Source organism: Gorilla gorilla, chromosome 13 (genome assembly GCF_029281585.2).
Source record: "Gorilla gorilla gorilla isolate KB3781 chromosome 13, NHGRI_mGorGor1-v2.1_pri, whole genome shotgun sequence".
In the NCBI taxonomy this organism is placed as follows: domain Eukaryota; kingdom Metazoa; phylum Chordata; class Mammalia; order Primates; family Hominidae; genus Gorilla; species Gorilla gorilla.
Genome location: NC_073237.2, coordinates 121,920,298 through 121,935,802, shown reverse-complemented (window position 1 = coordinate 121,935,802; position 15,505 = coordinate 121,920,298). Strand labels below are relative to the sequence as shown.

At 41.8% G+C, this 15,505-nt stretch overlaps 1 protein-coding gene across 8 annotated transcripts in view; it reads left to right on the top strand.

Moving 5' to 3' along the window:
• MAPKAP1 (MAPK associated protein 1) overlaps positions 1-15,505 on the top strand; it is a 265,377-nt gene that overhangs the window by 143,012 nt on the left and 106,860 nt on the right. For 6 of the 8 annotated variants that reach the window (XM_019033883.4, XM_055351923.2, XM_063697026.1 and 3 more), the window contains one exon: positions 1,252-1,428. The exons of the other annotated variants lie outside the window; for them this stretch is intronic. In XM_019033883.4, the coding sequence (XP_018889428.1) occupies positions 1,252-1,428 (177 nt within the window). The remainder of the gene's footprint in view (positions 1-1,251; positions 1,429-15,505) is intronic. 8 annotated transcript variants of the gene reach the window in all.

Here is a 15,505-nt window from a genome sequence, read left to right as displayed (position 1 = left end):
TTCTACTGCCTTGTGAGCTATTGGGTTCCTGCTTCTGAAGCTAGCATACTTCTGAAGCTCGCAGGTTTGCGGTTTGGAGCAATTGAATTGATTGCACTCTTACACTGTCTGTATGTTGGTATAGTTTCCCATCCTCTTTGAACAGATCAACTTTTTACTTCCCCCAAAGAGGGTATGTGTTGATTCTAAACTGGGCAAGACTGCAATCTGGGAGTACTGTCTGGACATTCTAGGGAGTGGGAAGTGTGCAGAAGTAGTCAAGAGGACCAGGTATCTGTGTCAGGACTAATCCAGTCATTTGCTTTTACTCTGCTAAGGATCCATGGTGTTTGAAGTCAGATTCTACCAACTGAGTTAGATACTCTTTAGAGAAGGGAGAACTGTATGGATTGTCTTGGTTACGTTGAGTATTTCTCCTGATCTAGAGCACAAATATTTTCTTTTTTAATTTTAATTTTATTTTTTTGAGACAGGGTCTTAACTCTGTTGCCCAGGCTGGAGTGAAGTAACACCATCATAGCTCACTGCAGCCTCGACCTCACGGGCTCAAGTGATCCTCTCACCTCAGCCTCCTGAGTAGCTGGAACTACAGGCGCATACCACCATGTCTGGCTAATTTTTGTATTTTAGCAGAGATGGGGTTTTGCCATGTTGCCTCGCTAGTCTTGAACTCCTGGGATCAAGCGATCTACCTGCCTCAGCCTCCCAAAGTGCTGGGATTACAGGCATGAGCCACCATGCCTGGCCAGATATTTTCTTAATCCTAACCATAAATCAAAGGCCTCTGACCCCTGCCTTCCCCGCGGCCAGATAATCTCCCCCCCCCCTTCACAGTTTTGTTTATATCTGTTTTATATATATATATATTTTTTTTTACATTTGTATTGTAGCTAGTGTAATGCTTATTACTTTTCCTCCCTACTATGCTGTAAGCTGCTTTTAGGGCTGATACTAAATCTCACCTTTGATCTAAGAGGTTAGGTTCTTTGTCGTAGCTGCAATAGGGCTCAGTGAATGTTGCAAGAATAGAGTAGTATAAAGACCTTCATTTCACACTGTTTTTCTCCCCTTTGCATTGCCATGTGTATTCTCTCTATCAAATGAAGTAGGATTTGGGATTTTTTACTGTATCACCAGGCTTGGGGTAAAGAAAAGCAGTCTCCTCAATTTGCTTGCTGTGCACCATACCCTCTGGTCTTCTTGTCCCTTCCCTACCTTGGTATTCACTCGCCTTTTTGGTTTTCCTTTCAGTGACAATGTCAGTGCCTACTGCCTGCATATTGCTGAGGATGATGGGGAGGTGGACACCGATTTCCCCCCACTGGATTCCAATGAGCCCATTCATAAATTTGGCTTCAGTACTTTGGCCCTGGTTGAAAAGTACTCATCTCCTGGTCTGACATCCAAAGAGTCACTCTTTGTTCGAATGTGAGTACTGACTCTATTACTTCTCTCAGTATCTCATCCCAACCTTCTAGCATTTTGGATCTGATTTTGGTTTTGTTCATCAAATAAATGATATTTGGCATCTGGAGAGTCCACTGGTAATAACGATGACTCCCAGAGAGATGCTGAGGATGACATTCGCATTGTATTTCATGCCTCTGCACCTAGGCTACACAGACTGCTTTGCAGTGGCACATTGTGTGAAGCAGATCTCTGAACGGCATGTCCAGAGCCAGGCCTCTGGAAACACTGGTGCACTGGGAGCCTGTGAAGCAAAACTTCTAGGTTTGCACCTTCTCTGCGAGGAATACACACTAACTGAAAATGTGCACTGTGGCCACTTCTCTCTTGTGACTTAAAATAATTTTCTCTCAGACCAAATTTGACCTTCCCTGTCAGTTGCCTGCCTTGAGACTGAGCACATGTCTTCAGCTTTTTTTTGTGCCTTTCTCAGAAAAGCGTGTGTAAATGCATAAAATAAAATCCACTGGAATATAAAAGTATTCTGTTATTTAAAGTTATCAGATTATTGAGCAAATTCATGATATAGTAATATGTGTGGCTTTACTAGTAGATTAAACAATATCCAGCTGTATACCTAACAGTAACTCCTGAAGCCTGTTGTTTCAAAGCGGTGATGAGCATAAATGGTATTTGAGAAATCTGCAACAGCTGTAATCTGCTGTGGTGTTAGCTATGACTTCTGTTCATGACAGAGTCACTGGCACTGTGATTCTGCTGTGATTGGTTGCCCACACTTATAAATCAAGGAAATGCAAAATATTAGAAGTTAGTGAAAATTAAAATGTAGTTTTTATCCATTCAAGTTTATGAGCTCCTGAGTTTTATCCACATGTCCCAGTTGTTATGGGAAAACCTACTGCATTTGGATTTTACTCTCAAACCTAAGCTTTTTTTCAACCTAGGCCTCAGCAGTCCTTCTCATGGCCGTCTCCTGGGAACAATAGCGATCCCTTTGGCACCCCCTGCTGTTAGTAACCAGCAAATTCACTGTTCAAAAGGGATTGCTTTAAAAGACATTTCCCTGTCTCTCTCAACATACTGCCTTTGTTTGAGATTGTTACAGAAAATAGGGTTATGCTACATATGATGTATGAGTATTTTGGCTCTTTCTACCCTTGAGCAAAGAAAGAATAACTGAGTGCCTGGGGGTAAGCTGGGGAGTGGGCCCTCAGGCTTTCATGGTGGCCGTTTCATCCCTACTACAAGGTCAAGTTTGGTGTAAATAACAGCAAATTTTTTCCTGCTTTTTCATTTCAGAGGTACTAAAATAACTTTAAAGAATATTTAAAATAATTGAAAAGTTGGCCAATGATGCCTCCATCTTAACTATTTTTAATCTTGTATAATAATCGTGTGTATATGTTACTCCGTTTCACTTGTAGCACACATATTTTTGTGTTATTTTTACTTGACATTAAATTAGGTCAGGTTCAGTGGCTCACACCTGTAATCCCAGCACTTTGGGAGACCGAGGCAGGCCAGGATTTGGGAGGCCGAGGAGGAGTTCGAAACCAGCTTGGCCAACATGGTGAAACCCCGTCTCTACTAAAAATACAAAAATTAGCCGGATGCAGTGGTGGGCACCTGTAATCCCAGCTACTCGGGAGTCTGAGGCAGGAGAATCGCTGGAACCCGGGAGGCGGAGGTAGCAGTTTGCTGAGATCGCGCCATTGCACTCCAGCCTGGGCGACAAAGCGAGACTCCATCTAAAAATAATAAATTATAAACGTTTCAGTATTTGTTCTTAATTCCTACAGTCTGTATTTATGTGCCAGAGATCTAGGCAGAGACAGCACTACCCTCATGGAGCTTACTATCTAGTAGTGAGACAGTTGTCAAATAATTAAAATGTGATAAGCAGTATAAAAGAAAAGTGTATGGGATGTAGTGGAAGCCGATCACAGAATATTTAGATTGCTTCCTTGTGTGGTTTTAGTAAGTAATTTGATGATGACGGTCATTATCTATACACCTTTTATTCTGTTGAACAACTTTCTTAGGATCATGCCTTGTAAGTAGGATTATTGGTCAGAGTAAAAACATCTTTAGACTCACTTTTTATTGACAATAGCCCTCTGAAAGATGTCCTAATTTACAATGCTACCAACAGAATTCCTAAAATCATTTTTATAGTTTTACCATTACAAGGTATTAGAAGTTTTTTTTTTCTACTCTAAAAGATATACACAGTGGCATTTCGATAGTTTTTACTTGCATTTTTATTGATTATTAATATGACTAGAACTTTTTCTACATAAATATTAACACATGATCATAGCAGTCTTTTGAACCAAAAGTCCTTTTTTAAAGCAAGAGGCTTTAAATCACTGACTTTTCAGTAGAGTGGAGTGGGGCTAGGATTCATATGCCTTTCCAGGAGGGGCATCTAAGACTGCACAGTGTTTCACTATGAACCCTGCCTTCTGGAGAATAGGAAGGAGGGGGAAGGCAGAGAGTAACAACTGCTTTAAACTTAATACTCTGTTTTTTGATCCTGAATTACTCCCATCCCTGTGTTCCCACTCCCAGACACACACATAGCCCAGTCAATCCTTTTTCTATTTTAAAATTCAAGAGAGTTTATTTGATGTGTCTGGAGTGTTTCTGAAAACACGAGGTAAAGTGAAATCTTTATATGTGAGCATTAAGAACAAAAGTGTCAATAAATTTTCTTTTTCTCAGTCGTCTGATGAAATAGTACAGATTACTGACCGTTTGCCCTGTGTGTATTTTCTTGGTTCAGCAACCTCTTACTCGCCTTTCTGGTCTATATTCTAAGTTAGTAAAGCTTCTCCTACAAATGCAGAACAGAGCAGACCTTCAGGAGTCTGTAGGGATGTGTCTAAAGTTTCAGAGAAGGAAATCCCAGCAAAATAAATAAAGCCGTAACTACTCCTCCTCGTCATTTCCCCCCTTTCCTCCTTCCATTTGTCTCCCAATAGAGAAGGGACAAGAAGTGGCTGGGAAGACACTAAGCTGAAACAGAAAGAGGGAAGTAGGTTTGACATAGGGAGTGAACTAATACTTACTAACGGCCAACTATGCATATGCTTTCTCACTTAATCCCAAAATAGCCCAGTTTTTATGAACAATTTAGAGGCGTGGAACCTGAGGGTGAGCAATATTGTTCTTAGGCCTGGATTTGACGCCATCCCTGACTTTAAAGTCCATGCCCTTTCCAACCCTCTGCTGAAAGATTGAGGCTGGGGAATCTGGTGTTGGTTTAACCTGTGAATCTCACTGTCTTAAGGCTGACATTCAGCCACTGCTATAGTGCAGTAGGCGACAGCATGGTAGGCTGTGAGCCGGATCGCTTGGACGCCGATCCTAGCCTTGCCCTTACTAGTGTGTGTGGTCCTGGATGAATATTTAACTTTTCTGTGGCTCAGTGAAATGGAGATAATAATACCTACCTCACAGATCAGTTATGAGGATTAAATGAGTTAATAGATCTGAAGCACTTAGAACAGTGTTTAGTGTATGTACGCATCATCTTAGTGTTAGCTGCTGTTATTGTTACTATTAATAAACAACGCTTGGAGAGCAAGAACTGAATTATCTGTGCCCACAATACTCACCATCACTCCATTACTATGATAGATCTGTCACACGTATTTCTTGAATGGGTTACTGAGTAGATCTCTGCCACTTCTACATTTTTCTTCTCCGACTTCGTTTTATAGCAGAGGAGGGGTAGTGTTTAGGTGGACATTGCTCAGCTGGACTGAAAAAGCTGAATTGGAATAACTTTCAGTGAACATGGGCAGTGGGTAAACATTGAGGATCTACAGACTTTCAAATGAGTCCTCTTATGAGCACACATCCTCTGAGTTAGTAGCAAGACCATTAACTTCTTGAAGACTAGGAAGGCACAGTCTTATTGTCTCTCTGTATCCTTAGCACCCAGCACAGGGCTTCATGGAGAAGGAATGACTGAAACTTCAGGTGTCTGTGGGCTGCCAGGAGGACACCTGACCCAGCACTGTGTCCCACCTTGCTTTCTAAGACCTCTTCCCCTTTTTTACACCCGTTCCTGCCTTTCAAATACCAGGAAGCCCAGGTCGCCTTCTGACCTTTAGAGGCCCTCACACCGGCTATTCCTGGGGCTCCAGTACCATCTTTCCCTCTGAGTGCGGCAGCACAGACTTTGAATTTAGGCAAACCTGGGTTCACGTTTCAGCTTCACTAGTATCTTGCTACATGCATGACCTTAGACAATTTTACTTACCTTTGTTAAGTCTCAGTTTCTTCACCTTTAAAATTTGGGTAACAGTAACTATCTCATGGAATTGTCATGAGGGAGTTTCTTAAATGTAAGTTATGTACAGAACTCTTTTAAAGGGAAATAAATTCTCCTAAAGTCTCAATGTTTATCCAAATGAGTTTTTTAATAATGCTACTTAGATACATGCAAATACAAAGTTCTGTAATGTTTAGCTATAAATTCAGTGTTTTTACACAACCTAAACAAAATTACAAACTAAATACAGATAAAATTATAACATTAATAAAATACAAATTAACAACTTTAATGTAACAGATGATGTTTTGCTGAAATTAAACATTGCTGATGTTGGGTTTAATGGGGTGTTAAATGTTTTACTTGTCAACTTGAGTCTTTTGATTTTCATATGAGACATCATGATTAACATCCTTTTAAACAGTGTATTTTTAACTACTAGTCCATTATTTTAGTGGGCCAATTGATTTGATTTATAATGTGTCCCCCCACACAAACACATAAATTTTAAATGTTCTTTACTAGAAAATGCTTTTTTTTTTTTTTTTTTTGGTAAGTGTCTTGCTGTGTGGCCTAGTCTGGAGTGCAGTGATGTGATCATGGCTCACTGCAGCCCCAAACTCCTGGGCTCAAAGGACCCTCCTGCCTCAGCCTCCCAAGTAGCTGGAACTACAGGCATGTGTCACCATGCCCAACTAACTCTATTTTTAATAGAGACAAGGTCTCACTGTGTTGCCCAGGCTGGTCCTGAACTCCTGAGCTCAAGCAGTCCTCCTGCCTCGGCCTCCCAAAGTGTTAGGATTACAGGCATGAGCCACCGCTCCTAACCTAGAAAACTCTACTTTACGTTTGGCCCACCACGCTTTCTGTTAGTATGATCAATTTGTGATGGTTTGTCCAGGACTCTCCCTGCTTCAAAACTGAAAGTCCTGAATCTATGAGCACTCCCTGATGCTCACCTCCAACCCCTTCCTCCATCCTAGGTAAACCAGATTGGTCACTCTACTTTATCTGTTGCTTGGTCTATACATAAGTGGGCTCTGCCTGACTGATACTTGTGTATAGTGTGACTTGGCACCAAACAGCACAGATTTTTCAGAGACCAGCAAGACTGTTCATAGAGATCCTTGTGCCCACTGAATTCTGTCACCATTTTTCTCTGTTCAGCAAACAAGCTCTGTATGCAGCTTGCAGTAATGCCATTTGACTTTTACTAAGTTTGTTAGTTATGTCAAATAACTCTAGCTGCTGGAACACATAACCCCCCAAATCTCGCCACCTTATCCCAGGGTTGGCAAACTTTTTTTTTTGAGATAGGGTATTGCTCTGTCACCCAGGCTGGAGTGCAGTGACATCATCTTGGCTCACTGCAACCTCTGCCTCCCAGGCTCGAGCAATCGTCCCACCTCAGCTTCCCAAGTAGCTGGGACTACAGGCATGCACCACCATGCCCAAATACTTTTTGTATTTTTTGTAGAGACAGAGTGTCGCTGTGTTGCCCAGGCTGGTCTCAAACTCCTGGACTCAAGTGATCTGCTCACCTCAGCTTCCCAAAGTGCTGGGATTATAGGCTTCAGCCACCGCTTCTAGCTCAGCAAACTTTTTCTGCAAAGGGCCAGATGGTAAATATTTAGGCTATTGGCCATAGAGTTTGTGTAACTCAGCACTGCCATTGTAGTGTGTGAGTAGCCATAGACTACATAGACAAATGGGCATGGGGTAGGTTTGTTGATCAACTTCTGGAATTTCCCAATAAGTTTCTTTCTTTCTTTCTGTCTTGCCCTCCCCTCCCCTCCCATTTTTTTGGGTAGAGTTTCACTCTTGTCACCCAGGCTGGAGTGTAATGGCGTGATCTTGGCTCACTGCAACCTCCGCCTCTCAGACTCAAGCGATTCTCCTGCCTCAGCCTCCCGAGTATCTGTGATTACAGGCACCTGCCACCATGCCCTGCCAATTTTTGTGTTTTTAGTAGAGATGGGTTTTCGCCATGTTGGCCAGGCTGGTCTCGAAGTCCTGACCTCAGGGGATCTGCCTGCCTCTACCTCCCAAATCCTCCCCTGGGATTACAGGCATGAGCCACCGCGCCCAGCCTAATAATTTTATTTCTTGTTCACATTTGTCTGATGTGGGCCAGGTGGCTCTCTTGGGTATTTCTCCTCTAGGCAGTGGCTCAGGGCTCCCCAGGTGGGTGGAAAATGGGGAACATGGAAGATGAGGAGTGAGGAGGGGCCTCTATCTGTATCTTTATCTCATACACCCCCACACACACACAGTGACATATATAAAATATGTGGTGACACATATAATTTTGCTTTTAGTTCAATGAAAAGCATATATAGATATATATATCTACACATCCATATCATACATATATTGATATGTATAGATAATACATCTCTATATGCTTTTCATTGACTAAAATCAAAATTGTTTTTAATTTAAAAAAATTTTTAGAGACAGTGTCTCACTATGCTGCCCAGGCTGGACTGGAACTCTTGGGTTCAGACAGTCCTCCTGAGTAGCTGGAACTAGAGGCTCACATCACCGTGAGAAAACAGGTTTTTAAATTCTGAAACTTAGTCTGTAAATTCATCTGTTGATTCCTGGGGGCTCTTGAACCTCAGGAAATGCTGCTGTGATTATTAATATTAGCTGAGACTCTGGCATGTAGGAAGTGTTACATAGTTGCTATTGTTATTTCTGTCAGGGATTCTCAGTGGGAATAATTTACACTAAGGTGAGAATGGGGTTTAACCTTCCTTTGAGTTATTTTTTGTTATATAATTAATATGTGTCCATTATAGCAAAATTGGGAAATAGATCTGTTTCTGCATATAAAAGAAATTTTTAAATTTGTCTTCATTCCATCATGCAAAGATTGTGAATTATATTTTATAATTATTTACATTTTTTAAAGGGGAACTAATTAATGAATTTCTCATTGGAAAATTATTCTGTGGAGGGAACGTGAAATTGGATGTCTTCTGATGTTCTTACTAAATCAGGACTAGATCTATCTAGCTTTCCCTCTAGAACCCCTGGGCCCCAGGAATCTCCTGGATAGAGTTGTTCAGAGAAGGAGAATGGATTATTCTAACAACTTGCAAATTAGGAGCCTGGTAATGGAAACTGCCTCTTTTAACAAATCTTCAAGTGGATTCCTAAGCTATCCATTGTTCCTGATTGATTTTGGACAGAGCAAATATATCTGTAAATGGGAATCCCTAACTTGCTGACTACTTTGAGCTTAAGCAGTAAAGATGTTTGGATATCAGTAGTGTCAGAGAGGAGAAGTAGGGAGTGGGAGGAATGGGAAGGTTTTTGGCTGACCCCCAAAACCAGATAAAGAGCTGGAGCTCAGATAGTGCCCAGCATCTCAAGAAATGTTTCTTGCCAGCAGTGACCAAGCCAAATCCTACTGTTCCTTTAGACAAAGTAGGACAAGGGAGAATGAGATCTTGAGTGGGCTAAGTGCCTCTCAAGGATAGGGACCTGCCTTGTTCGTCTCCTTCTCCCATTCCCAACACAGGCCTAATTTAGTCAGAATTTGTGAGACTGAATTGCGTTCAAAAGTGGCAATGACAAAAACAACTGTGGTAGTATTATTACCTTATATGTGTTGACATTAAAGTTTCATGCCAGGATTCTACTCTGGAGTGGGGGAAGAAGGGCATTAAAGGAAAAAAAAAAAAAGTCAAGGCCAATAAAATGGTCAGAATCTCCTTAGGTTAGAAGTCAGAGCAGTTAAACTGTCTCCTATATATATATGTATTTTCCTTTAAATATTTGATATATTAGAGGAACATGAGGAAGGAACAGTTCTAACCAAGAGCTCTTTGGGTAACAGCTGTCAGGTAACAGTGGAAGGTCTTAGCCCAGAAGCTGGGCTGCCTTGGGCAGGCTCCCAGAGACTACCTTGGCTTCTCTTGGCTCTGCAGAAAGGGAACGATGAGCTGCTTTTTTAAAGAGGCGTGCCCTAGGTTCATTCATGCTCTTTACTGGGCTTTTCAGAAGAGTGGGGAGTTTTAGTTTACTTTCCTGATGATAAATCCACAGTATACCCCAAGTGACCAGACCTTTATTAAAGGGTGTCATTAGCTTGAAGCCTTTCCTTCTGTTATATGCTATTGCCTTGTGGTCTAGAGAATGAAAAAAAGAGGAGGGCAGGGAGAACATTTTCACACACTCATTCAGTTTCATACCTCCAATAGATGCTATCTCATTTATTTCTTTTTTTATCATTTATTTCTTTTTTATGATATTTTAAAATTGGCCACACACCATCAGTAAAGTTTCTTATACACAATTCACTTTTATAATATGTAAGCTGAGGCTCAGAGACAGGTAGTTAGTTACTAATTCAAGGCCATGCTGTTTGGTAAGAGGCAGAGCTAAAATAGAATAAGGAATAAAAGAAGATGCTTGTGTTCTTTGTAACCAGGCCTGACAAAATGAGTATAAATTATCCTGGTTATTTATTGTTTGCTTGAGTCATAGAGGACCAACTGTATGTTGTTTCTTTTCATTCTGTTGTATTAGCAAACATTTTCATTGTCCAGATTGTCCTCGTGTATGGAAATGTAACATATGCAGCCTGTTTAATTTTGTATTTGTAAATCTGACTTGATTTCCTTTTTGGCAACAGCTACTGTCTAGAGAAAAGAAAGGATTTTTCTTTGTGTCTGTTTAAAGTGACAGAAATACTGGAGCAAGTAATAAAGATGGAAAGCATTAATTACACACTTCTAAGAATTTAAAGGTCAGACAAGCTAAATATGTATGTTTTGCTCACTGGAATGTCTTGAAATTGTGCCAGGATTCGCTTTGTTCCTACCATAAAAGCACACATTTTAGATAACCATCAACTTACTTTGTATCTAAAAATTATACCAGATTGTTGCTTTAGTTAATATGTGTCTTCAATGTCGGGGAGCTCCCATTTCTGAGCCCATGTGATTGGTTTGGTGATGCTTCCCCCTTTGGCCGTGTTTAGTTACTATGTCTCATTCTGATTTCCTCTGTTCTCCCCTCAGCTTATGTCGGAGTCTGTCAGCTGCTGCTATGTACATGTCAGGCTAGTGACTTGGAATGTTTATTAATACAATGTCAGTCTTGCTGTTGAAAAAACTGATGCTTCTCAGAAGGTTGTGATAGAACGAAGCGTTTGATTTCCAGATCCTGTCTGCACTGCGTGGTGAATACATTCTCAGATGTTATGCAGTTCACTGACCTGACAGTTATGGAACCCCGCCTGGGACCCCATTTCAGCAGGACATATTTGAACAGAAACAGTTTGCAAAACTTTACACACTTAAACTCCTGCCAAGGCAAACTGTTAGCCACTTGAGTTTGTTATAAATACCCAGTGGCAGTGGTTGGAAGTAGCCCACGGTGTGTTTTATATTCTGAACGGAATGTGAATGTCTTTGCGGTTATATAGAGTAGTAAATAATTGAGTTTGATTAGAGAGAGGGACCTCATTATCCCCCACCTGTGCCCAGCTGGAAGGGGAGGGTCGAAATGAAGCCATTAGCTGTCTCTCTTACTGGCATCTCAAAGAGCTCAAATACATCTGTGTCTTATTTTCTTTTCTGGCACAATCAGTCGAGCAAGCTAAGCAGGCATGACCGGATTTGGCAAGTCCCAAGGACTCTGGCAAAGATACACAAGGAGAAGGCGGAGGGCAGTCATTTTGGCTTCTCACTGCCCATTAGTCTAGCGAGTTATGTTTTTGGAAAATGTCTGTTTTGAAAAAGAGTACTTTGTCCAATGTCAAACATCGCATGCTCCCACAGTACGCTTTGATCTTTAAAAAAAATTTTTGGTCAGTCTAAGGGGAAACAAAATGTGGCATTCACACTAGTGTAAACTCTTTATGGATAAAGTCATACTCAGAGGACTTATTTTAAAGCAGGCATGTTGCAGTTATTACAAGGCCTTCTCTTGCTCCTATATTTTCATTTTCTACCTTGAAATGCTGGAGAATGAACATGCATGGAATTGGACCAGAGCAGGTTGGGAACTAGAGTGTGTCTTCATCACTACTGGGAACTGGTCGTAGCAACCTTTTCCCACTTCTGCAAACTGAGACTGTGGCTTTTGAAACCATGACATTCTCCAAGGTCTCCTTAAAAATCTTGTAGGTCATATGGTTAGTCTAAGAGTCTGGACATTCATAGTCAAGCTGAATTTGTTACAGTGGAAGTTGAACCTTTTCCACAGATTGGGTCAGTGGTTCTGGTATGGAAGATGTGCTCCCTGGAAGTCTCTTCTTTCCCGAGTCCCTAAGACTCCCTTTGCGGCTGTGGAGGGATTAACAAACACAGACTTGGGAGTCTAGCTGATCTGGGTTCAAGTCCTGGCTCCTTTAGGACTTATTAGTTATATAATGTATTAACTTATTATATAACTCCAGACAAATGTCTCAACCTTGCCAAACCTCAGTTTTCTCTTTTATAAAATGGAACTCATAATAACACCTATCTTTTCTAGGAGGATTAAACAAAGTAAGTGCTCAATAAATATTGAATATTATTGTCTCATCATTATATATTACTTCATTGTACATATGAAGAAAATGCTTATGCTTATTATATATTAACTGTTTATTAAGCATTTATCTTTTTTTAACTAATGGCTCATCTATGAGCATTTATTATATGACAGATATTATGGTAAGTACTTTAGAAATATTTTGCCTTTACAACAATCTTAAAATCCAAGAATAATTATCATCCTCATTTTGTAGATGAGGAAATGAAGTTAAAGTGATTATGTTGTTATCCGTGAAAGCAGAGGTGGGGTTCCAAACCAGGTCACTTTATTCTAGAGCTTACTGTGTTCTGCTGCCTTCTGGTGCTGCCACCGTCTCTCCTAGCATGGTTTAGAGCTAAATGATGTTTGCGTTTTGAGACATTATCCCCACTAGGAAGCTTCCCAGACCCTCTCACCTCTGTGTGGCTGGGTTACGTGCCCTATGTTTGTTTTGGCAGCACTCTGAACTTGCCTCCGCCTTTGTGACTGTCACACAGAACTATAATTGTTTGTTGACTTCTTATCTTTCTCTCCCACTGGACTGTGCAACTTGGGTTAGGGACCACATTGTTGATTTCTGAATCCAAAACAGGATTTTTAATAGATGAGTGATCTCAGGTAAATTCCCTAATGCCTTCAGCCTCAGTTTCTATAAAATGGGTGTAATAATTGTATCTATTTTAGGATTGAATGAGTCAATACAGATATTTTTTAAAAAGCTTAAAACAGCACCTAGCCCATAGAAAGTGTTCAATAAATAGTAGTTGCTGTTATTATAATTGTTAAACAGTGGACAACTTGTATTGTGCAAATCAAAAAGTTCTTAATAAATGTTGTTGAAATTCTCTACACCACCATGATTTTTTAATTTCCATTATCATCATGCAAAGCCAGTGAATTAAGTTGAGGCGGAACATACCTGCTTCGTAGTTAACACTTTCAAAAAGGAAAGTTTTGAAAACTGAACCCAGAGTGCTCCCCTTGGAGCTCTTGGGAAATTTTGGTGCTTGGGCCACAGGCTGCTCACTGACAGTGCCCCTGAATATGGCCACCAAGCTCAACAAATCACACATTTTAATGCCCCTGTGTTACCAATGACAGGCAGTGAGTTTTGAGACTCCCACCCCCCGATAAGCAGTCTCTGCTTAGGAGGCAGGGGAAGGAGGGGCTGAAGTGGGGCCTCTTCTCTTGGAATGATGACTTAGGGCAAGGGGAACAAAAGAGAACTAACGTCGACTCCCTTTACTGTTTGCCAGCCATAGTGTGAGGTGCTTGGCATTCATTGTCTGTTTCATGCTCGTGACAATTCTATAGGGAAGTAGCCTACTCATTTCATGGATGCGGCTGAGGTTCCCACATGTTACAGCAACACCTCCGTTAGCCACGGAACCAAGATTTCGGTCAAAGGGTATTTAACCCCCAGCCTATGCCCTTTCCTCTCCAGTATGCTGCCTTCCAACTTGAGTTCTGGTTCCAGCTCTCTTCCTAAAGATAGAATCTAAGCTTTTCAGATGAAGACCTTTGTCCCTGGGGGCTCCGTGGCTCCCGTTGCCTCTCGCTTACTGCTTAGTACAGAAAGCCTGCTTGCGTTGGGTTCGTGCTGGCATACAAACTTCTTTGGGGTAACTGAGTAGCTGTGCGCTGGGACGGAGCTGAACTCCTCAAGCGAGGAGTCTCTTTTTAAAATGCCCATACATCATTCAGTGGTTACGAGACTTGACAGGACCTAACTTTGAATTGACTGAAGCACTCCTGGCAGTGTTTCTTACGCTCCGTGACATGGAGTTTCACCCTAGACCCAGCATGGACAGCCCAAGGAGCCGTGGGAAGGGCAGCTGCTGCTTCTCAGTGTCCCTAGAATGCCCTGCTCTGGGGGAAAACAGGTTGTCTGTCCCTGAGGCGAGCAGAAGGAGGAGCGGTTTCTGAGCCGAGACTTTGAGTCTGTGTGTAGCCTGCCTGTTCATCCGAGGGCTGATCACCCCGCCACAGCTCCTAACCCAGAGACTGGAGCGTGTGCCACAGGGAAGGCAGGCCGGGACGAGGAGCACCCTTCCTTTCCTGCCCACTACCAGCACTCCCCCCAGGATCATTGTCTTCTCAGCTTCAAACCCAGCATCCCACATTAAGTAAAGGCTTTAAAAGATGTATTTCAATAGACTTTTTAGAAAGCCCATAAAAAATCCTGGATATAAAGAAATGAGGCATAAAACCCAGAATGTTTGGAAGTCAAGCTGAAAATTGTGGCAAGTCTCCATCTCCACTTGTTAAATGGGAGCATAACTTAACACTTGCACCTAGACGGAGGCTGAGAACCACTTGAATTCTATGCTCTTACGTTTTGGAAACATATGAGGGTATTACTCAAAAAACAAAACCCTGCCCATCTCCCCGCAAAGCGCTGTAGACGTGGAACAAGATCCAAAGTTGGCATTCGTCTGGAGGGAAAGGAGCGGAGCGTGGGACTGACCTGAGGAGACTCTTATTAGGTCTGCCTGAATGTGCAGCACTCAGGGCAGAACCTCTTTCTCCTTTTAACGTGCACGTTTTTACGGAAATGGAGCCCCAGAGTAAGATACTGCACACTCACGAAGGTCCATTCCGAGGGCCGCGCGTGCCCCTTCCCTTCGCTGTTGTTTTCATTTTCCTCTCCTGAACCTTGCTACCCTGGCTTCAGCACGGAGGCTGTAAAGGAAGATGGAGAGCCGAGTTACCTCAGAATGATCACTATCGTTAACATTCACGGGTGGTTCACTTATCATTCCTGACTGCACAGACATGGCAGCCGCTCGGAAGCGTCCGCAGGTGTAGCATGGTGATACATATTACATTGTGCCACAATGGATTTATGTATTCTGTAACAAAAGAAAAGTGTAATGAAAAAATACAGAAGGTAATCCTTTATTCCTCCACCACACAATTTATCAGTAATGCCTGTGGATGATAAGTGCCAGGAATTTCCTCTGCTTGCTTTAACCTTGTCACCCAGGTACGTTTTAGTAAAATGACAGAAAAATACAGACTGGGGATTTTCCTCTGCTCAAAAATCTTTTAAAAGGGCACTTTTAATTTATGGAAGTTAGTCCAAACACAAGGCTTCCTTTTGAGCTTTTAGTCTGCCTTTGCTGAAAAAGATAAACGTATTGGCTGGAAATAATGCTGTCAGCCGGCAGCAGATTAGGAGGGAACGTAAGCAGTTTCTAAGCAGACTGAAATCTACAGTAGTTCCGGTAGAACCAGGTGGATGGCAGTTCATGAGGTCCA